Source organism: Pygocentrus nattereri, chromosome 15 (assembly GCF_015220715.1).
Source record: "Pygocentrus nattereri isolate fPygNat1 chromosome 15, fPygNat1.pri, whole genome shotgun sequence".
NCBI lineage: Eukaryota > Metazoa > Chordata > Actinopteri > Characiformes > Serrasalmidae > Pygocentrus > Pygocentrus nattereri.
Genome location: NC_051225.1, coordinates 13,856,167 through 13,878,463, shown reverse-complemented (window position 1 = coordinate 13,878,463; position 22,297 = coordinate 13,856,167). Strand labels below are relative to the sequence as shown.

At 39.7% G+C, this 22,297-nt stretch overlaps 1 protein-coding gene across 3 annotated transcripts in view; it reads left to right on the top strand.

Moving 5' to 3' along the window:
- LOC108433047 (trichohyalin) overlaps positions 1-20,038 on the top strand; it is a 318,922-nt gene extending 298,884 nt beyond the window's left edge. For all 3 annotated transcript variants that reach the window (XM_017707316.2, XM_017707312.2, XM_017707314.2), the window contains 6 exons: positions 6,012-6,179; positions 8,051-8,223; positions 9,653-9,727; positions 11,327-11,420; positions 11,540-11,613; positions 19,146-20,038. In XM_017707316.2, coding sequence (XP_017562805.1) covers positions 6,012-6,179; positions 8,051-8,223; positions 9,653-9,727; positions 11,327-11,420; positions 11,540-11,613; positions 19,146-19,227 — 666 coding nt within the window. In that variant the 3' untranslated portion in view covers positions 19,228-20,038. The remainder of the gene's footprint in view (positions 1-6,011; positions 6,180-8,050; positions 8,224-9,652; positions 9,728-11,326; positions 11,421-11,539; positions 11,614-19,145) is intronic.
- The last annotated feature ends 2,259 nt before the right edge of the window (positions 20,039-22,297 follow it).

Below are 22,297 nucleotides of genomic sequence, written 5' to 3'. Positions count from 1 at the left end.
CAAATAGTCAAATCACGCTTTGTTGATTTTGTAATTGAAAATAAGTACACATCATCTAAAGAGAACACACCTCCCCACTTTTAAGTTCACTTACTGTTTATTTACTGAATCTAATACATTGGAAAGAAATTGAACATAAAGTGTGGCCTGTGCAAAAGTTAGGACACATTTTATATTGATCTTTTATTTTTTTCCAACATGTTAAACTGAGCTAATAAGTAGAGAAATGGCATATTTAAGTTTCCTCTCTGAGGATGTGGGAAGCTTTGCATACTACTGTGTTTGCATGTTCTCAGAACATCCCATACATACATTTCTCTGTGTCTATTTTGAGAGTATCTGATCCTAGGTGTTGTTCACCTGCCTTAGGCCTTTACACACTGAGTGTGATTTATTTTTGCAATTTGTTTGGAGGTCAGAAACTTCATTAGATCAAGTGTATAACTGATGAGATCTTGCACACCAAACAGGATTTTTCAGACAAAGACAATGAGACACGATTTTATTCACCGTACAATTTTTGCACTTCTGCGCTGCTGTCTCTGCCATTGGCATGGCAACCATCAAAGATGACTGATTAGCCGTGTTCCGGCAACTAGAATTTTTTGACAGACATCAAAAGGATTAGTTTGTCTTCTGCTTTGTCACATGGTGATGCAACTCCAAAAGCAGCACAAACGTTGCGGAGATCCGAGCTGAGTGTGAAAGCACTCCTGAGGGACCAGGTGAAACTCTCCATTCTCCTTTCATTTTTCTAAAATGGAAAGTAGCCTCCGTGGGGAGCAAAAGATTTTTATAACTCTAAGGCCTTTTGGCTGTTTGTTCAGTTTTGTTATCTGCACCAAAACAAACACATTTTATAAATCACAAAAGAAAACTGCGTCCAAATATTTCACATTTTTGTATTTTCTATTGCGCCACATTCTGTGTGTAACAGCCTTCACCCTGCACTGAACTCCTTCTCATTTCTAACACTGGAATGGGCAATAGGACAGTTTATTATTGTGTTCATGATACATTTCATCAGAATAAGCTTTCTGGGTGTACTGTACGTCTACCTAGTGTTGTCTCAAGCAGGGATGGACTGACCACTGGGTTGACCTGAACAATTCCAGATGGGCTGCTATGGGTGTATGTTTGAAAAAGAGAGAAATATTTGATTGTTTCTAATGTAGTTCTATATAAATTGAGTTTGGAGGTCTGTAGCAATTAATTCTACAAAAAGTTGGTGACCTCTGTGCACTATGCACCTCAGCATCCGCTGACCCTGCTCTGTCATTTTACGTGGCCAACCACTTTGTGGCACTTTTTTGCTGTCGTTCCCAATCGCTTCTACTGTGTTATAATTCCATTGACAGTTGACTGTGGAATATTTAGTAGTGAGGAAGTGTGTGCTGTGTCGGTGCTGCACTGTCCTGTTTACTGTGTCTAATGTCTGTTTCATTTGTATTTATTGTTTCTAGCTTAATTTTTTTGTTCGTACTTTGTACTTTTTGTTCCTTGTTGCACCGTGATGTTCCTGGAGGAATGTAATTTCACTCCACTGTATACTTGTACATAGATGGAATGACAGTAAAAGCCTCTTGACTTGACTTGACTTGAAATTTCCGACTGGACTTGTTACACAGGTGTCATCCTATCACGATACCATGCTGGAATTCACTGAGCTCCTGAGAGCGGCCCATTCTTTCACTAATGTTTGTAGAAGCAGTCTGCAGGCCTAGTTGCTTGGTTTATACACCTGTGACCATGGAAGTGATTGGAACACCTGAATTCAATTATCTGGATGGGTCAGTGAATACTTTCAGCAATATAGTGTATTTTTGAACAGAGAATTTCTTGTATTGTAACTTCACTCTCCATTGCAGTCCAGAGGAGGATGCGTTCCCCTTTTGGCTCTGGATTCCTCTCTGTTTGTTCCTCATTGTTATTGATGCCTGTTATTAACAACACTGTATAACTAAAACTGAATTGAATGAAGTGATTTACAGTACATTCCATCTTCGCAGCTGTTGCTGGACATTCAGCCTAAGTATGTGGTAAAGTACACTGATTAGAGTGTGGCGGTGGTAGTCAGTGCAGCCCTCTCGCTCATTCTCAGACTCTACATCATCCCCCTGTCAGTGCTAAATACTAGTGAGCGCTGTCCCCCTTCTGTTGGTTTAGGAAAAGCAGGCTTGTCAGACTGTGGTCAGAAAACTCTCCAGGCTAAAAAATGAAGTGTAAATAGCCTTACCTCCCCCCACAACCACTTCCCAACCATCCACAGTCTGTTCTCTCATCCCGAACTGCCGGATTAATGATTATTCCTGGGTTTGTGTGCACTGTGCCGTGTGTCAGTTGTCTGTTTTCAGTTCTGTCTTTTAAAAATAATAGCTCTGCTGCAGCTGTATCACAGCAAGCCTGGTAATGATTCCCGACTGGTTGTGTGGAATGAAGCAAGTAGGAGGATTTGGGGTGGACCAGCATGAAGAGAGGAGGGTGGCACCATTTGTGTTTCTCTATGTTGTTGCATGGTACTTTTATTTTTGCAGTGTGTATGTCATATCCACTACTGTGCAAAAGTCAAACTAGTTATCATTTCTTTAGTTACCAGTGAAAACAGCCAATAAGTACAAGTTATTCATTTTTCAAAAGATATATTTTGTGGTATTTTATGGTGTTTGGCAGACACTCTTACGCACAGCAACATACAATTTGATCATTTTACACAGGTAGGGAAGGTAGTGTTCGGAGTCTTGCCCAAGGACTGAGCCCCGGTCTACAGCGTAGAAGGCAGAGGTGTTACCCACTATAGGAGGGAGTTACTAGAGTTTTAAAAATATTAAGAGAAAATGAGAAAATGGTCGACGACCGAAACGGTCCCCACCACATAAGCAGTACTTAACACTTTTATCTTTGAGAGAGAGGAGAAAATCAAGCTCTACTCTTACTTCCTTCCACTGTGCGAAACAACTTGACACCGGGTTCTGAAAGGATGTGTAGCTGGGAAGAAGCCCTTACTGAGAAAAGGAAATGGACAAAAAAAGAGAAAGAACACTGAAACTCTGTGGACTTTGTGGAGTATGTATATTGTTGAGGAGAGTTTAAGATACGCTAATCAAAGAAAGAGACTGGTGTGGCTGCCCCAGAGTCCAGACCTCAACATCACTGAACTTGAATTGTGAAAAGCAGAAAATGCAACCAATTCAAAGACTGAACAGGTGTCAAAAAACATCCCTGCAGATTTCTTTAAAAATCTGAAATTAAGTCTCCCACAAAGAATAAAAGCTCTAATAAAGGTAAAGGCACACTAAATAATGAAATGGCCGTTCTCTAATGGCTATTTTAATGGGCAGTTCAACAAACGAAAATGTGGTCTCATTTCCATGTTGCAGCCTTCTGCGATATCATTTTAGGATTGAAATGCCACAGCACTGAAAGAATGTGTAGCTGTCAAGACGTTGTTACTGAGAAAAGAAAACAGACAAAATAAAATCTGCTGGTGTTCCCTGAACAATGTCCACCCCAGAGTCCAGACCTCAACCTTGCTGTTTGTGTTTAGGATCCATTGGATTGTATGAAGCAGAAAATGCAAGCACTGCCATTTCTGATCCACTCGTACCAGCACAACACACACTAACACACCACCACTACATCAGTGTTACTGCAGTGCTGAGAATGATCCACCACTCAAATAGTACTTGCTCTGTGAGGGTCCATGGGGGACCTGACCACTGAAGAACAGGGTAAAATGGGGCTAACAAAGTATCAGAGAAACAGATGGACTACAGTCTGTAACTGTAGAACTACAAAGTGCACCTATATAGTAAGTGGAGCTGATAAAATGGACAATGAGAGTAGAGACATGGAGGTGGTCATAATGTTCTGCCTGATTGGTGTGGAGCTGTTTTGACGGGAAATTCTCTGATTTTGCACAGTGCTTTTTAAGTCCCCTGTGAAGCAGGTATGTGATGGTCATCTATTTGTGTACATGTACAGTGCTTTTGTGTGTTTTTGTCTGTTTTTCTGCACTTCTGTCTCCTAACCTGCTCACTCTACCATCTCTCTCACACTCTTTCTCTCACCACTTTAATTGCCTTTACTTTTTTCATTACCTTTATTGGCTCTGCTCTGCATTAAATGTGCTCAGGGCTTGTGTAAAGGTCATTGTGGTGATGTGAGACATTCTCAATGTTCTCCCACGCTAGCTCTCTCACACACAGGCACACCTAACTAGCTATGACTCTATTATCTCTCTCTTTTCATTTAAATCAGCACTAACCACACGGTTATATAAAAGTCATCTTTAGCGAACATAAGATGAGAGTAAGATGATGTAGATGTATTGTTCATTTGCCAATTAAATGTAATTGTGATCAGTTAAAAATATCACAGTAACTGACAGATGGTATTCTATATAACAATGATGTATTATATAGAACAAAAAAGGTAAAGAAATAGGTTCTTTGGATAAAGCATAAGGAGTATAACTTAGTCTAACCTAACTTCAGCCCCTAAAATAACAATTTCTATCAAGATATTAAGATATGTAATGTGCTATAGGAATAATGTGTTTCATTACAACCCCATCACACAACTTATCACATAACTTATTTCTTGAAAAGTAAGACCTGTACTGTTTTTTTTCTGAAGACCACTTATGATATTTATGTTGTTTTATTTACAAGAAAGTCATGATTTTTTTCTTTTATCACAATTTCAATCCTCTCTTTATCCCTTGCAATTAAACAGGCTGTTCTTGTTACTGTGCCTTTCAGACTGATGTATGTAAATGAACTTATTTGAAATGCAGTCAACCTTGAAACATTATTTATAACTACAACATGAATGAATGGAGCTAAATTGCTGATAAAATGCATAAATATAAAGGGATTAGTTTTGTGACATAAAAAAACTGATGATTTCAAAACATTCTTGCAGCTTCCATTTATGGACTGTGTAGTCTATTAGTGAGCAATATGATTTGACAATGTTTACACACACTATAGCAAACTCTACAAAAGTGAGGAAAATTTACAACCCCAATTCCAAAAAGGTTGAAATGCTGTGTAAAATGTGAATAAATGTAAATAAAAAACAGAATGCAGTGATTTACAAATCTCATAGACCCATTTTATACACAATAGAGCATAGAACACATATTAGATCTTGAAAGTGAGACATTTTACCATTTTATGAAAAGCGTTAACTTATTTAGAGCTTGATGGCAGCAACGCATCTCAGTAAAGTTCGGATTCGAGCAGCAAAAGGTTGGAAAGGTAAGTGGTATTAATAAAACAGCTGGAGGAGCCAATTTTATACTCACATGACTGATATTTAAAGAGGCAGTGTCTCTCAGAAGCAAAGAAGGGCAGAGGTTCACCAACCTGCAAAAAACTGCATCTAAAAATTGGGGACAATTTCAGAAAAATGTTCCTCAGCATAAAAATGTGAAGAAGGATTTCCCACCATGTACAGTACATAATATCATCAAAAGAGTCAGAGAATCTGGAGAAATCTCTGTATGCAAGGGACGGTCAATATTAGATACTTGTGATCTTTGGGCCCTCCGACGGCACTGTATTAAAAACAGGCATGTACAGGAAATCACTGCATGGGCTCAGGAAAACTTCCAAAACACCGTTGTCTGCCGTGCAATACACAAATGCAAGTGAAAGCTGTATCATGCAGTGATCGAGAAACACTGCCGTCTTCTCTGGGCCAAAGCTCATTTAAAATGGACTGAGGCAAAATGGGAAACTGTTCCATTGTCAGATGAATCAAAATTTTAAATTCTTTTTGAAAACAACTCAGAGGGGCCATCCAGCTTGTCATCAGGGCACAATTCAATTGCATTCTCTTTTTCTTTACATTTATTTACATTTTCTTTACATTTATTTGCATTTTACACAGTGTCCCAACTTCTTTGGAATTGGAGTTGTAGTTGTTCACTATATGGGTCCTTTAACACGATGTATGGTGTGAAATTGGTCATAGTCCTGCTTACTTTTTTATTTTTCGTCCTCCAGGCTCGAATGTTTGAGGGACGCCTGGCAGAGCTGAGCGCCCAGCTGGCCCGTTCTCAGCTCTGGGGCCAGCAGCAGCTAGCCTCTCTGCAGTGCAGAGATGAAGAGGTCTTGGTACTGAGGGTGGAGATCGCCTCCCTCAGAGAGAACTACCACTCAAAAGTAGCTCAGGTCATCCATACACACACATGCATAAAAGGGCTGCACAATATATTATTTGTTATACTTTATCATGATATTGGCCTTTGCAATACTTACGCTATACTGCCAGAAGCATTCACTTGTCTGCCTTAATACACATATGAACTTGAGTGACATCCCATTCTTAATCCATAGGGTTTAATATGATGTTGGCCCACCCTTTGCAGCTATAACAGCTTCAACTCTTCTGGGAAGGCTTTCCACAAGGTTTAGGAGTGTGTTTATAGGAATTTTTGACCATTCTTCCAGAAGCGCATATTTGAGGTCAGACACTGATGTTGGACGAGAAGGCCTGGCTTGCAGTCTCTGATCTATTTCATCCTAAAGGTGTTCTGTCGGGTTGAGGTCAGGACTCTGTGTAGGCCAGTCAAGTTCTTCTACACCAAACTCGCTCATCCATGTCTTCGTTGACCTTGCTTTGTGCACTGGTGCACAGTCATATTGGAGCAGGAAGGGCCATTCCCAAACTGTTCCCACAAAGTTGGGAGCATGAAATTGTCCAAAATCTCTTGGTGCTGAAGCATTAAGAGTTCCTTTCACTGGAACTAAGGGGCCAAGCCCAACTCCTAAAAAACAACCCCACACCATAATCCCCCCTCCACCAAACTTTACACTTGGCACAGTGCAGTCAGACAATTACCATTCTCCTGGCAACTGCCAAACCCAGACTGTTCTTGAGCTAATCTAGTGCCACATGAAGTTTGGAGGTCTGTAGTGATTGACTCTGCAGAAAGTTGGTGACCTCTGTGCACTATGCGCCTCAGCATCCGCTGAGCCTGCTCTGTCATTTTACGTGGCTGACCACTTCGTGGCTGAGTTGCTGTCGTTCCCAATCGCTTCCACTTTGTTATAATACCACTGACAGTTGACTGTGGAATATTTAGTAATGAGGAAATTTCATGGCTGGACTTCACTGAGCTCCTGAGAGTGACCCATTCTTTCACTAATGTTTGTACAAACAGTCTGCAGGCATTTCTAAATTGTGGCCATGGAATTTTTTATTTACACAGGATGTGACAAGCAGGGCTCTGTATCAAAGAAGCCATGAGCTGTTACTATAATTTTCTGGATTATCTTGTTATCTCAAAATAACAATAAAAAATGATATCTGCCACATGGTCGCTCTAGACTTCCGTAGTCCTATGTTGTTCTAGTGCAAATATTCTTTTTTTTATCTATTTGCTTTTCTCAGTGAGGTTCTTCTTGACAGCATCATAATTTCATGTTCTCACAGTGGAATGATGGACAGAAACACTTCTGGATCTGAAACGCTGTGATTTTCTCCTCTCTCAAAGATGAAGGCATCAAGTGCTGTGAATCTAATTCTGACAGCTTTGGTGGGGCGCCAGGTCTTGCACAGTTGTAAGGAGCCCAAATTTCTTTGAAGTCCAGTTTTGGAAGCTCCTGTTTTTCTGTTGCAAGTGGATTATCTACTTTCCTCATAAATATCTCTAGATAAATTGAAAAGCTTCTACTTTGACTGTTTTGACTGGAAATGAAACAAGTAAAGGGTGGTCTCTGACTTTTGCACAGTATGTTTTTTACTGTATAAGTGAACATTATGACAAGTCACTGTTCCACATTTGTGTTTTTGTGGATGTTCTGATATTGATCATAATTATTTTGGCATACCAATGTATTTTCTGTACATTGCAAGGCATATCATAGTACGTAGCAGTATTTGCTATGCTCATATTTTTTTACATATTGTGCAGCCATCATACAAACACACACACACTCACACACATTATGCTCACACAGCTGGATTATTTCAATTATATTACATGGTTTCAAACGGATTTTTCTCCTCCTGTCATATTTACCACTCTGTCTCTCTGCAGGTGGAGGCCTTACACTCACAAATGGACTCCATAGAGCAGCAATATAGTGCAGCTGTGGCTGAGGTGGAGGTGCTGAGGCAGGCTTTGGGTGATGCTCGCTGTGACAGCTCCCGCCTGCACCGAGAGAGCGAGTTGGTGGTGACCAATGTAAACCAGTGGGTGAAGGAGCAAAAGTAAGATCACATATCCAGTGGGAAAATAGTCCTGTGGTGTACACATACACCTTATGATTTTCACATCATATATTCTGTATCATTTATGCTATATATCAGTGAGGCAGGGAACCACTTGCACCTGCACATTAGGGGTATAAAATGCATCTGCAGGTGACGATTCAAGTGTACTGATTTTTATGTTATCCTGCATTCATGCCAGTAGCAGCGCAATGCGACAAAGCGGCTGGAGGTCGCTCATTTTCAATGAGAGCTGGGGATTTCCGGTGACAGGAGGCAGCGCAAATGTTGGCAACATGAAGTGGGCAGAGTCAGCGACACAATAAAGTTTAGCAGTGTTTAACTTTATGCAAATAAGGGTCAAAGTGATGGGGTAATTACCAATAGGAATTGAGCATTGAGCAGCATAGTAAGTGCTTTATCTCTGTCACTGTGAAACGATACGCTCGACCAGCTATCTGGGCAACAAGAGGCGAAAGTCTCTGCTGGTGTTAGGGTTGGTGTTAGGGTATTTAAATCCATGATAATAACAGACTTTGTTTGCAGCATTGCAAGGATTTGATCTCACAGTCTACTGATAATGGACTGAAGCCTTAATTAGTTGTACTACTTGGAACCTAATATGGGGCACCGCCTACTTCACCTGATGCAGGCTGAACTGATGAAATTGAACAAAAACTTGTAAAATGTGTCCTACCTTTAGTAAGATAATAACTTGTTATAACCAAAAAGCCTTTTTTATGAGAAGAACTGAAGACAAATAAGAAAAATAAGAGATAATTAACAGAAAATTAAACACCAAACAAATATGGCTAGTCTCCCCCCCAGTGCTTATTTATATTTTAATATAGTATTTGTGCTATGTGAGACTGTGAGTTTCTGTCGTTTGAGTTTGAGAAGTGTGATAGTTGAACTGACAACTATATCTGCCAGTAAAGCACTGTTTAACTACAGCTATTGGGTACAAAATTAAAATAAAAATATAATAAAAGAATATCGGCCGATATTACTGGTTATTTTCATTTTAGCTCCTAAAATCAGAAGCAGTATTAAGTATTTGAATATTGCTCGGTCCTTACTTATAACTAAATATAATAAAAGTATATTTTTTCACCAAAAAAAATCTCCATTTCAAATTAAAAAATAAACTTCATAATAATCTATTCATTATTACCTAATTATTATATGTTATTTTTGTACTTCATTCTTGTCTAATAAAATAGTTTAATTAGATTTACACAGCTGCTGCACACTTGGCTAATTCTGAACCTGAATCACTGCCTGTTCTTCTAATATGTTGTTGTCACTCAAATATATTAATATTTTTCTACTTTCTGTTGCCCCTAATATATGGCCAGGGTACTGGGGGCTACAGCAGGCCTGCATAACGCACTGCACTGTAACAGATTTACTCTGCTTCCTTTTCCAGGCAGACTAATGAGAAGCTTGGACTGAAAATCAAAGACCAGAGCAAGAAGATTATCCATCTCACAGCCGAAAAAGAGTAAGCCCTGGGAATACTTTCATCGGAGACCTACTCTGTGTATGAGTGTGTGAATATTAAAGTGGCACAGTGTATCAAAGCTTACTTAGTGTTTGTGAATTGTTAGCATGATATTGGCATTTGCAATGCAGTATCACAGAAGGCTGCAGTGTGCAAATGAGCCTTTACCAACTCTACAGTCTTTTTTTGTTTACTGTGTTGTAAGTAGTGATGGCACGGTACCATTTTTTCTTTGCCGATGTGTGAAACTTGGAGAATCGGCTGATGCTGATACTGGTCCGATATTTCTTTTTTTAAAACTACTCTGCATCTAAAAGAAGGCGGTTGTGCTCAAACTGCTATGATTTTCTTATAACATTGGACCGATACTGATACCTGGGATCAGGTCATTCCTCCTCTAGTTGTGACCAACCTTAGAATTTCTGAGGGGGTTTAGGTGAATCAAAGCATTTACATGTTCCACCAAACATGAAAACATTTTGGCTGTAATGACAACTAGTTTAGGATTGGGCATTTCTTGCCATTCCAGACTGAAATTTGAGGGTATTTTACAAAAAAGGAGTTCATAATCATATGTGCTTACATATACAAGCAATTTAGTTTTGGTTACAGGAGCTCACATTGCACAACATCAGACAAACATTTACATGCAGTAATACAGTAAAATAAAATCAAGTAAAATAAGATAAAACATGCATTCCTACCATCACTCACTCATACACACAGTCATACCTGTAAATCTTACAAATATTAAGCAGTGTATACATTTAGTTTCATTTCCATTTTATTGAAAACAGAATGTAAATAGCATAAACAGTACTGTCAGGACAAAAAGTGTTCGTGGTTTTATAACACTGTTTCCAAGGGAAGTGACACTGTAACAAAATGCAAATAAAAACAGAATGCAACAATGTGAAAACATTTAAACTCTATATTTAATCAAAATGATACAAAGACAGCATATTAAATGTTGAAACCAAGGAATTGTTTTTTGAAAAATATATGCTCATTTTGAATTTGTTGGAATAACTCACAACTAATGAGGTTACTTGGCGACAGGTCAGTAACATGATTGGAGTCTTTCAGCAGCAAAGATGAGACAGGGGTTCACCACTCTGTGAAAGATTGTAACAGTTATGTTTCTCAACGTAAAATAGCGAAGAACTTCGAGATTCCATCATCTATGGTACATAATAACATTAAAAGATTCCGAGAATCTGGAGAAATCTCTGTATGCAAAGGACTAGGCTGATAACCAGTACTAGCTAGCTGTGATCCCTTAGACGGCATTACATTGAATACAGACATGATTCACACAGTTTGTTGCTGCATCCACAAATGCAGGTTAACATTCTACCATGCAAAGAAGACATCATATAAAAACTCGATAAATGCATTAATTTACCTCACTAAATGCCACCTTAGTCAAGACATACCTTAAACTTTCACTTGGAAATGTTTAGTGAGCAGCAGAGCTATAATCAGCCACCGGAGCTGCTGAACTTGTCTCGCTGATCTATGGGTTTTACCCAGCTGTTTTAACTCTACATTGAAATAAAAAGAATGTGCAATAAAGAAATAGGTTCTCTCTTTTTCCAGTCACCTGCAAGAGAACGTGGAGAAGATGCAGGCGGAGATCCGGACGCTGAAGGCAGAGCTGGATGAGCGAAGGATAGAGGTGGAGAGGGAGAAGGTGCGTTTACAGAATCTACCTTAAGATTTACTCCACTGAGCAGCGAAGAACACTTATCCACAGTGCTGAGCAGTTCATGGAAAGGTCGCAAGTGTTTTGACTAGTCGGGTTTGTTGCAGGCCTTTCAACCACAGAGTACGAGTGACCAGAGGAACACCTTGGCTCAACTGCCCAACCACCAGCCCTCTGTGTTGTGAGTACAGATGCCAGCATGATGCTTCTGAATATTCTGAATTTTGAAAAGGTATCTGCACATTTCAGACAGTGTTCATATCCATCAGCAGGTCTGCACAGCAGCAGGGAGGTGTGTCTATGCATAGTAAAGTACAAAACACATCACAGAATTCTACCAGGAGCTGCAGGGAGATGCTGTGGCTCAAATATACAGCTCAAAGAACCTTTGTTCCATGGACCTTGATTCTGATGCATTGCATGTGCATTGTGGGGGGTGGGCAGTATGTCAAAAACACAGTGCAGTTTCACACACTGCATAATATGAGGATGTCAACCATAAAAATCAACAGACATTTCAGTTTTTTTGTTTACATTTTCAAAGTGACATTCAACCTAGAGTGAGTTAACAATTTCACATGAAGAGGGCAGCAATTCACTTCTAGTGTTGTGCCTATGTGAGCAGATTGCGAAAGATAGCGAATGTTATAACTTTATATAAGGTAGCTTTTATTGGCCCTTTAACCCAACTCTAGAAGCCCATCATTATTCTTTTTAAGCATGAGATGTGTATTTAAAAGGCGTCATCTGAACACATAGTCTGTCCATTTCCGAAGTGCAGATATTTGAATAACCATAACTCATTCCCTACATTGAAAGACTTTGTGCTCCTGGAGTAAAGAGCTGCCCTGCCAGCCTCTGACATGTCCATGAGAACTCTCTCTCTCTCTCTCTCTATATATATATATCATACTCCCTCAATCCCATCTTCATCGTTCTCACCCACTCTCCTCCTAAGTGATAACCAGGACGGCTAATGAGATCGGGATGATATTTCTATCAGCCTTAGTGAAAAGGTGTCTGCTAGTTACAGAGGGTCTCTGTGTCGCTTTTAGCCACCTCATTCCATAAGGCCTGTCCTCTCAATGAGCTGCCTCTGCGGGCGAAGGCTTATCTTCTCTAATAGGGTGTGATATGATTTTCCAATGTGAAATTGCAAAGGGAAAGTTTGAGGGAACTTTTTGGCACAGGCAGCGTGGAGAATCAGCTCAATCAGCCAGGCTATGTTGACTCTTCTTATGAGGCCCTCCAGTCTCCCCTCTATGTTTGTTCTTATGACCCACTGCCAGGTTCAGTGACTGCTGCCATCACCCCCTGTCTTCCATTCACATTAAACCATTCACACACCAACCTGCTTCCACCCCACCATCAGAACATGCAGTCTTAGCCGTGTGGATGTCAGTGCTGGAGTCACTGACCTGCTCAGAAAGTGCTGCACTTTACTGTACTTTAGTGAGTTCCACTATTTGCAGAGTTTCAGGCAAAGAGAAGTTGACAGGAAGGGCTTCTGGAGCAGTGAGTGCATAATTGCCCCAGAGACCATGGTTCTCTTGACTAATCACCCAGGGAGCGTGTTTGTGTGTGTGGGTGTGTGTGTGTGTGTGTGAGAGAGAGAGAGAGAGAGAAAACGAGAGTGAGAGAGGCCAGATAAGCAGGGACCACTGGAAAGGAAACACACACGCTCGGTCCGTTTGCTTCGACTGTGTAACTAAATGAAGCTCAGCTAATGTTCCAGGACATGCAGAAAGCCTGCAGGCCTGTAAGTGGCTCAAGAGGGAGAGACGAAGGAGTAAATACAAACAAGTTGATGTGGAATGGAATGGCATGGGTGGGCCAGCAGTGAAGTGAAGAGTAAGAGGAACGTTCTGATCTCAAATTTAGTTTCTTTATGGCACACATGGGAGCCAAGAGCAGTCCCAAGATCATTGCCTGTGACACACAAGAATCGTTATCAGTGCTTTGAATTACACCTTTTACATGTCGCTGTTGTTGGAAGAAAACCTCATATCACTAAAATGATAACTTTACAGGAGAAGGAAAAAATCTGCTTTACTTTTAATGAAAGTCAAGGAAACCAGACTTTTCTCCAAGTATCTTTCTTTTGGTCCATTCATCATGAAATTTACACACAATGTAAAGGGCAACAGGCATTTTAAAATTACGTCAAAAATCAAAAATTGTTTTTTTTTCTGACAGCAGCGATATGCATTCTGTCTCGATGTGCAACGATTCAAGCCAATGACATTCTGAACTTTTTTTAGGTTTTATCGTAAATGCTAACATTTTAAAATAAAACTTAAAAAAACACACTGTAATTAAGCAACAGTACAAGATGGTTTGGCAAAATAAAGTGAAAATTAAACATTGAAACCCCATTGTTTCAGATATATGCTTTATAATAAATGCTGTATAAGTAAGCAATAAATCACAAAATTAAGCGTGTTATATATATATATATGTAGAATGCTTTTCTACATATCAGAACAGTAGTACAACAAGGCCATAAGCCATTAGAGGCCATGCATCGCTGTGATTGTGTTCTTTGGCATGACACAAACATCAGTGATTAACCCCCATATTAGGTGTGGTAAAGCCACTGTAATGTGTGGCCTCAAGTGGCTTAAAACAGCATCATAACATGGAATATGAATTAGTCTGTTAGCTGTCTTTTTGCAAGTTTAACCAGCTACGTTAAGCCTGGTGTTTTTTAAAAAAAGAACTTGCTAGTTTTTAATTTATCTGTCAGTACACTCAGTGGTCCATGAGAGCAGTATGACTGTCCATTCACAGCACAGAAACTTTTAGTATTTTAATACAGAATTCAGTTGTTATGAGACAGCCATAGCTGTGCATATATGAAGTATTTTACAATGGCTTTGAATGCAGCTAATCAGATTTTAGGACCGGAACTCTGTTTAATACCCCAGACTTCATATCTATAATTGTAGTCTACATGCAATGGTTCCAACAGATTACAGTGCACAGCTGAACACAATATATAGTGTTGGGGTTGATATGACTTTTTTTGTTCAGTTGCACCAAAAAAATAAAGTTTGGTTGCACCCCTGTCCCCTCACATTGAGAGAAGACTGTTGTGTGGTTTGAGTGCAGTTTTTAAATGTAGTGCTTCAGATTTTCGGAAATGAAGAACATTACTGACGATAGTGAGTAATAATGGATACAGTTCCTCCGTCCAGAATGGATTTTCTGACAGCGTATTCCGAAGCGGAGAGGTAAACGCCGTATCGCTTTATGTTTCTTCATAAGCATCATCGGGATGTTTTATCACTGTTTTCTTGAGCTGCGGGCACTTTTTCCCTAATGCGCTCATTTTTAAAGAGAAATAAAAGAACATTGCTTTCACAAGGCACACTTTTCCCGAAACCTCGCTATTCATTAGCACTTTGCTGTTTCCAGTTCACTTGCTGCAGCGTCCCCTGACTGATAGAAAGCCTGCCATGTTTATTTGGATATCAGGGAATGAAATATTCATATTGTACGCTTTTCCAAGCAGAAGTTATCTAGATGCGGCGTAAATGGTACTTGGGATTAGATTTTCACAGCAGATTGCTGTTATTAAAGGGAGGGGGAATAAAGAGAGGGGGCAGAACTCAGCAGCCATCTTCCTGGGAGGCAATCTATTTCTTTTCACGCAGGGCTGGAGCAGCCGGGCAGCTTTTAATGCACTGGAGCAAAAGTGCTTTGGTCCGCAACCTTTCACGCCTTCACCTCCTTTTATGTGATTGAATACTTAATAACTTTGACTTGCCTTTGAAAGCTCGTGCCACAGGGGCCTGTCAGGCTGTCTGGCCGCCATGCCTGCATGTCAGTGCACCTCCCGGCCGCTCAGGGACTGAGCGTGTGCTGGACTCTCGCATGCATGTCCTGCTGTGGTCCTGCTTCATCTCTTTGACTTTTTAAAGGCTTTTTAAAGGCTTACTTTATTTAAATCAGCATTTACAGAAAACCTTGAGTTGACCCATTTCCCTCTTTTTCACCCTATCCCCCTCTTTTTCTCTTCATGTCCCTCCCTCACTCATCTGTTTTGTTCTCTCGTTTTCTGTCCATTGCTTTTTCTCTCCTTGTCTAAATCTGTCATTGTCTTTCTTTCTGTGTCTTTCTCACTTTTCCTTTGTTTGTTTATCGTTCTATTTTCTTTCCTTTTCCTCTCCCTTCTCTTTCTTTCTTTCTTTCTTCCTCTTTCTTGCTTTCTTGTTTGTTTTACTTGCTTGCTGTTTTTCAGTCTTTCTTTCTTTGCTTGATACTTCTATGGATGTTTTCTTTTTCTTGCTTGTTTCTTTTGCATTAGCTTTCTTTCAGATTTTTTTTCCTGTTGCTGTTTTTTTTCTCCGCCTCATTTTTCCCCACCCTCTCATTTTCTCTTTCTGTCTGTCTCTGCTTTTCTTTCTTTCTTTCTTTCTTTCCTTTTTAAATTTTTCCTGTTGTACTCTCCCCCCTCCCTCTCTCTCTCTCTCTCTCTCTCTCTCTCTCTCTCTCTCTCTCTCTCTCCCTCTCTCTCCCTCTCCCTCTCTCTCCCTCTCCCTCTCCCTCTCTGATGGATGCGGAGCTCGTTAGTGCATTTGCAGCTCGGTGCCAATGTGACCCTGCCTAATTGTGCAGCATGCTCATTTGCTCTCTCTGCGTGATGTGGCGATTGCTTATTTATTCTCCTCAGGGCTCCTCGCGCACATTAAAATGATTGACTCATTTCATTCGGGGCACATTTATCAAGCTTTATTTGATAAGCTCACTTCCCTAGGTATCCAAGGCCGCCTTATTCTCCCGCTCAAAAGTTATAATGTGTACCGCTGCGGATTGTTATTCATACTTCTGATTGCTTCTCTGGCTAATTCTGTGCGAGTGAATAATTTTGCATACAGGAACCTGTTTATCTCAGCGGAATTAAGCGGCACAAAAGGGCATGCATTAGCGAGGCCGCTGGAGTATCCAACAAGGCCTTTGTGTATGCAAAGCTGCCAGATAGGATGACAAGTTCAGAAACAAGAGACTGTGACGGTTTAGGGCTTTTTTCTCTCTCTTTTAAATGAGAGGAGAAATTTACATGCAGCCTGAGACCTTCAGGGCCAAAGAAAATTATGCTTAGTTTTGTTAATAAGCTGGATTTTCCTTTCCAAGAGGAAAAAATCCTGATGAGCAGGCTGTGCTAGAGAGAGCTCATTAAACCTAAAGAAGCTGGCATAGACCTTTGGAAATGACCTTTGACCTTCTCCATTTGCACCCAGTGGTAATGTGGCCTTGTCTGCTCCCAGAGATACAGTGTACTGCAGGGAGGTAGAGAGGAGGAGCAAGCTAGGAGAGGAGCCAGCCGGTGCTGGACATGACGACAGGACAATAAAGGTTAGGCCAACATGAAGCTAATGGTCACGTCCAGCTGTAGTGGCATGCACCATTAATTTTGTTGCTAATGTAGGAATGGACAACAGAATTACTATGGACAGAATATATGAGCTTGAGTTTTGATAATGTGTGGAGCTTAGTATTGGTCCATATGACAATATGATTATTTTTATGGATGGGAAGTAGGGTGATGTAATCAGATATGATGGACAGATGTTATTCACCCATGTTTGGAAAAAAGAACTAAGGAACAATAGATTTTTTGGGGGGAATTTAAGGCTGTTTTTCCTGAATTTAGTCCACCCATTTACACTAACCAGCTATTCCACCCACTAGCTACACTGCATGGCCACAAGTAAGTGGACACTTCTCCATTGCTAACAGTTAAAAAAAACAAGTACGTAGCCATGTAATCTCCAAAGAACCTGAGAGTAGAACTGTTTGTACTGAAGACTTTAAACATGGCACTGTCATAGGATGCCTCTTTTGCCACAAGTCAACACAAGAACAGAGCATCAGGAGCTTCATGAAATGAGTTTCCATGGCCGTTCAGCTGCACACAAGTCTGTGATCACTATGCACAGGTCCAAGCATCAGCTAGAGCGATTTATACAACAGTTAGTTCCAGCCACGCAAGCTGATTGGTTGAGAGGCATTCTAACTATGCTATTTCACACGGGTTTTTCACAAACACTGTATCACTCCGCTGAGACGCTGTTGCTAAGAAACGACTTTGACAGCTGTAGGAGACGCTCAAGCTATTTGAACGTTTTTACTTCTTAGTTTACCACAAACAGAATACGGACACTTTTAAGATCACATTTGACCGAAAGCCGATTTGATCAGACTCTGAAAATGAGACTACGCCACATTCCCAAACTGTCAGTTGGTCTGTGTGGAGCTTGAGAATGAAGTACTGGCTGAGCAGCAAGTGGGCGGAGCTCGTTACTCTAACGTAGGAACAAGTTGCTTTTTAAGGAACTATAATTTGGCAGAAGGAACTGCAAACATTAAAACATATTAAATGCCGCGTTCACGCCCCAGTTTATTAATTTCTTACTTTATTTAAGTGTTGTATAAAAGCAGTAGAACACTCGAGGTTGTGTGTTATCGTAATGATATTGCAACAGCATATATAGACAGACTTTGTGGAAAGACTTTGGGGAAGGCCTTTTTCTGTACTAACATAAATGAGCCCCACAGCGTAAAGCAAAATTCATAATAACGTTTTAATGAGTTTTGTGTGGAGAAACTCCAGTGGCCTGAACAGAGCCCTGGCCTTAACCTCTTACAACACCTTTGGAATGAATTGGAACGTTGACTGCGAGCCACACAATTTTGTGGAAAGCCTTCTTGGAAGAGTGAAGGCTGTTAAAGATGCAAAGAGGGGCCTAACTTCTCTATTAAAGCCTAAGGATTTGGAATGGGATGATCAACAAAACTTGTATGGATGTGATGGTGTCCACATTCTTTTGGCCATATAGTATAGGTCCTCTCCTATTATGTGATACTACCAAGCTGGGAGGGTTAAGCTCTGAAATCTTGTGAAGCCAGCGCATTGTTGCCACTAACACAAAGTCATTAGAGATCTACATGCTTGGAGGAGAATGCCAACTACCAGTTACTTACTAACAGATGCTACATCTAGATGACTAGCATTATGCTAGTAATGGGGGAAGAGGGAAGGCCATCCTTCCCATCCTGAGAGAGCAAGACCAGTCATGCTTTCCTGGACTCAACTATTTTGCTCATTATTTTGCTCATGTTTGAGTATGAATATTCTCCACAATTCACTTTTGTGTGGATTATTAAAAGAGAGGAAACCTACACAAGCAAATTCTCACAAATGTTGTTTGCAAACAAAAAATTCAGAAGGAAAGCAAAATAGTTGACAATCTAAAGAAGTTGCTTATATAACTTGTTTTTTTTTTTTTAATATGCATCTTTGAACCAGTAAAAACAAAAGAAAGGAGGCTTAAGCTGTAGTGGGTGGTGGTTTGTGTGTTGAAGGAATGATGGTTATATAATTGATAATGCATCATGATGGATGACCTTACATTAAGCTTTCTGGACAAATTTAAATCAGATGAATGGATTTTAGATGAAGCTTTTAAATGGAAGAATTTTACATTATTGTTGGGAGACTAGAGAGTTTAAATCCTGAAGAGGAAAAAATCATTGTGTGAAATAAGTGGTAAGTATGGGCAATGTGATGTTTTTTTGTTTGTGATATTGCTGACCTGCAGTAAAGATCTATAGATGAAGCTTATAGATCAGGTGGCTAAATAAGCTTTCTCTTCTATATTAGTATAATGCGCTCCTTCAGTGGGTTCAAATGTTCTTGCCATGTCCTAGATCGGTCTCCAGAGAGGTCTTCAGCCAGAGGGAGAACCCAAGCAAAAAGAGGCCTCTGGCCATAAACCTGGACCTCAGCTGACCCGCGAATGCCGGACAGTGCCTGAGCCCTCGTTCGCTGCTGAGGTGGCCCGCAGAGTTGCACGCAGGGCGCTGGAGAGGAGAACCCTTCACAGGCTCTGCTGGACATGGAGATACTGACACAGCTGGGATGGAGCCTGCAGTAATCTTTGCATAATCTCAGGGATCTTCTCTGACACTTAGGAACTCATCTTTAAAAAAACACTCCTTTTCTGAAATATTAAACAATACATTATACAAAGTTTTGAATGTATATTATGAAATTATTTATTTATGCCCAAAGATTTGTATGTCCCTGTTGAACTTGAATAGTTGTTTTCATAAATAATACCTTAATGTAATACATGTTGCCCGTTTAGATATTAAAGCATTTGTGTTTGCGACTGAACGTGATGTATCGTTTTTAATTGACTGTAAATGATACAACCTTTACTCCAAGATAAATGAAGAATGGGAAATGAAAAGAAGTTAAAGCAGCTCCTGTAGCAGTAGTTTCTGTGTGACTGATAACTGTGATGAGATTTTAAGTTTGGGTCAAAACTTGAAGCGTTTTCTTAAAATAATTTTAGTGAATATTTTTACTAAGCACAACAGTGATCTTCACCGCTGGCTTTTATTTGTTCTCTACAGAGATAAATTCATGAATGCATTTGGAAAAATAGTTTTTTTTGTTTACTTAAATACGATGGCATATTTGTGAAATAAAGTAATTCACAATTGCATTGTTGGCAGAATTATAATTGACCTATTCTGTGTTTTTAGATCAAGAAATGATGGAAAGGTGTAACTGAGGAACATGTAGTTTCCCTGATCTTCTGAAGGATGGTGCTGTTTTTGTTTCATTCCTCAACATGAAAATATGGCTGCTGTTGGGAAAAAATAATAATTTTTCAGTTTTGACATAATTCGAAAATGCTTGTCATCCCTTACATGGTGTATAGATTTCATGAGGAATGAACCGAATGAACCAAATGAAATGGCCCAAAATGACTTTGGGGGAAAAGGTCTGGCTTGATTGACTTACATTAAAAGTAAAGTCATTTTTCTACTTCTCCTGTAAAGTCGGATGTCAAACGTCTGCTTTTTTGTGTGTCTTCATACACGCTACTGCATTTTCTTTTGTATGACTGAACTGTTTAGTCTGTTAGCACAAATGCTACAGATGCTACCAGATCTTCTGAAAGTTTGGCGAATGTAGCCACCATTACTAAAGGTAGTATGACATTTTGCAAAGTGTCAAATAGAAAACAGTTGACATATTTCTTCAGAGCAGTTTTCATCAGTCATACAGTACTGTGCAAAAGTCTTAGGCACCCAAGACACATTTTCAAAATCTATTTATTTGTGTTGCATGAGTTTATTTACTGAGATACGTGTTAATATTTGAATAAACTAAATTTATAGAATATTAATTAATAATGATTATATAAATAATAAATAGTGATTTTCTGGATGTTAGTGTGTTTAACCATTTTCAAACCTCTCCTTTGACCAATCAGTGCTTCAGTAAATTGTGCTCATGATGTAATTGATGATATTAACAAGTCTCTATGGTGGCTGTGAAGGGGTCAAGGAAAAATATGGACCCAAGAAATTCTTGTTACTTTTTATTGTTTTTATGTTTATTTGAATTATGTATATGACTTTATTCTAATGTATATTGTGATAAACTCACTGCTGAGGTAAATTGTTGAAAAATTAGCTTAGATGCCTAAAACTATCACACAGTACTGTATATACGTGTGCTAATAATGCTTTTATCCAAACCATAAGATCTAGTAGCTGTGCTAACCATGTCCATCCCTGTGTGCAGTGCTGTGGTGGGTGTAGCGGCAGTTCTTTGCACTCTCAGGCAGTGAAACTGAGCCCCAGCTGCTCGATGTGTGGAAGCGTGCGAGCCTTAATCTTGGCCTTACAGGATGAGAAGACCATCTTGCTGCTCCGGCAAAATCAATAGGCAACATTCTCAACAGCACAACAGTCAATACCCAACACTTAAGGTGTCTGTGAAAACTAAAGAAAGCCAATAATTGTTATTAATGCCCTAAATTTCCCCAGGCACAGGTTTTAAGGGTAATTCCAGCGTAACTGGCATTCTTTTGCACTACTAGTGCCTCAATCAGCATATAAGTAATAATTATATGCCACATTCATGCTTAATTAAGGCAGGTAATTAAGAAAAATAGCCTGGCTTTGAGGAGCAGTGTTGTGTGTTTTGTGAGACGTGTTTGGATCTTATTTCAGTTTTAAATGAGACGAGTCAGAAAACAGAGCAGAGGTCTTTCTCCAAACAACATCCATTTCAGAGTGTACATCATGTGTGAAAAGATGACCAAGCTATGTCATCACAGAGTCCGGTAAGGTCCAAAACAGCAGTCAGTATTTTATGTTGTTTTTTTTGTTTAGTTTTTTTTTTTTTTTACATTAAATGAATACCCCCTTACTGAGAGTACGAGATAAGGGCCTCATTGCTCATTAGTGAGGTGTGCTGGTGGGGCTGTCTCTGTCCTGGGCTGGCCAGTCCCAGTATTGGTTGTTGTATAGTATTTTAGTGGTCATGATGGTGAAAGGTGTGAATGTGTGCTGAGAGTTCTGGATCAAAAATCCAGCAGCTCAACAAAATAGCAGGAAGCTCCTGCTAGTTCTAGTGATCGTGGCCTGAATTCATAAAGCTTTAACCACTCATGCTCAAAGCTGTATATTGATTTGTCCATCTGAATTTACATGCCCAAATCGTAAGGTAAATTATTCAGTTACTGCATGAAATAACTGTAAATTATTGTCGCTTTTTTGTTTTTGTGTTATAAAGTATTTTTTACAGAGCAGATCACTGAAGAGACGCCGTCTGTTTGTAGTTTGTAGCCCAGATTTGTGAAAAAATTGGTCGACTTTCAGCAGAAAGCGAAGTTCAGCTTCTTTATAATAAGGGTTTAAAATGACATCACCATCTAATTTACTGGAAAGAAGAAAGTTACAGCCTCATACGACGCCCAGATTCTGAATATAGATTATGAAATATGAAATGTATTTCGTAAAGAATATGACAAAGTGCGTTTTGGAACCATCGGTGG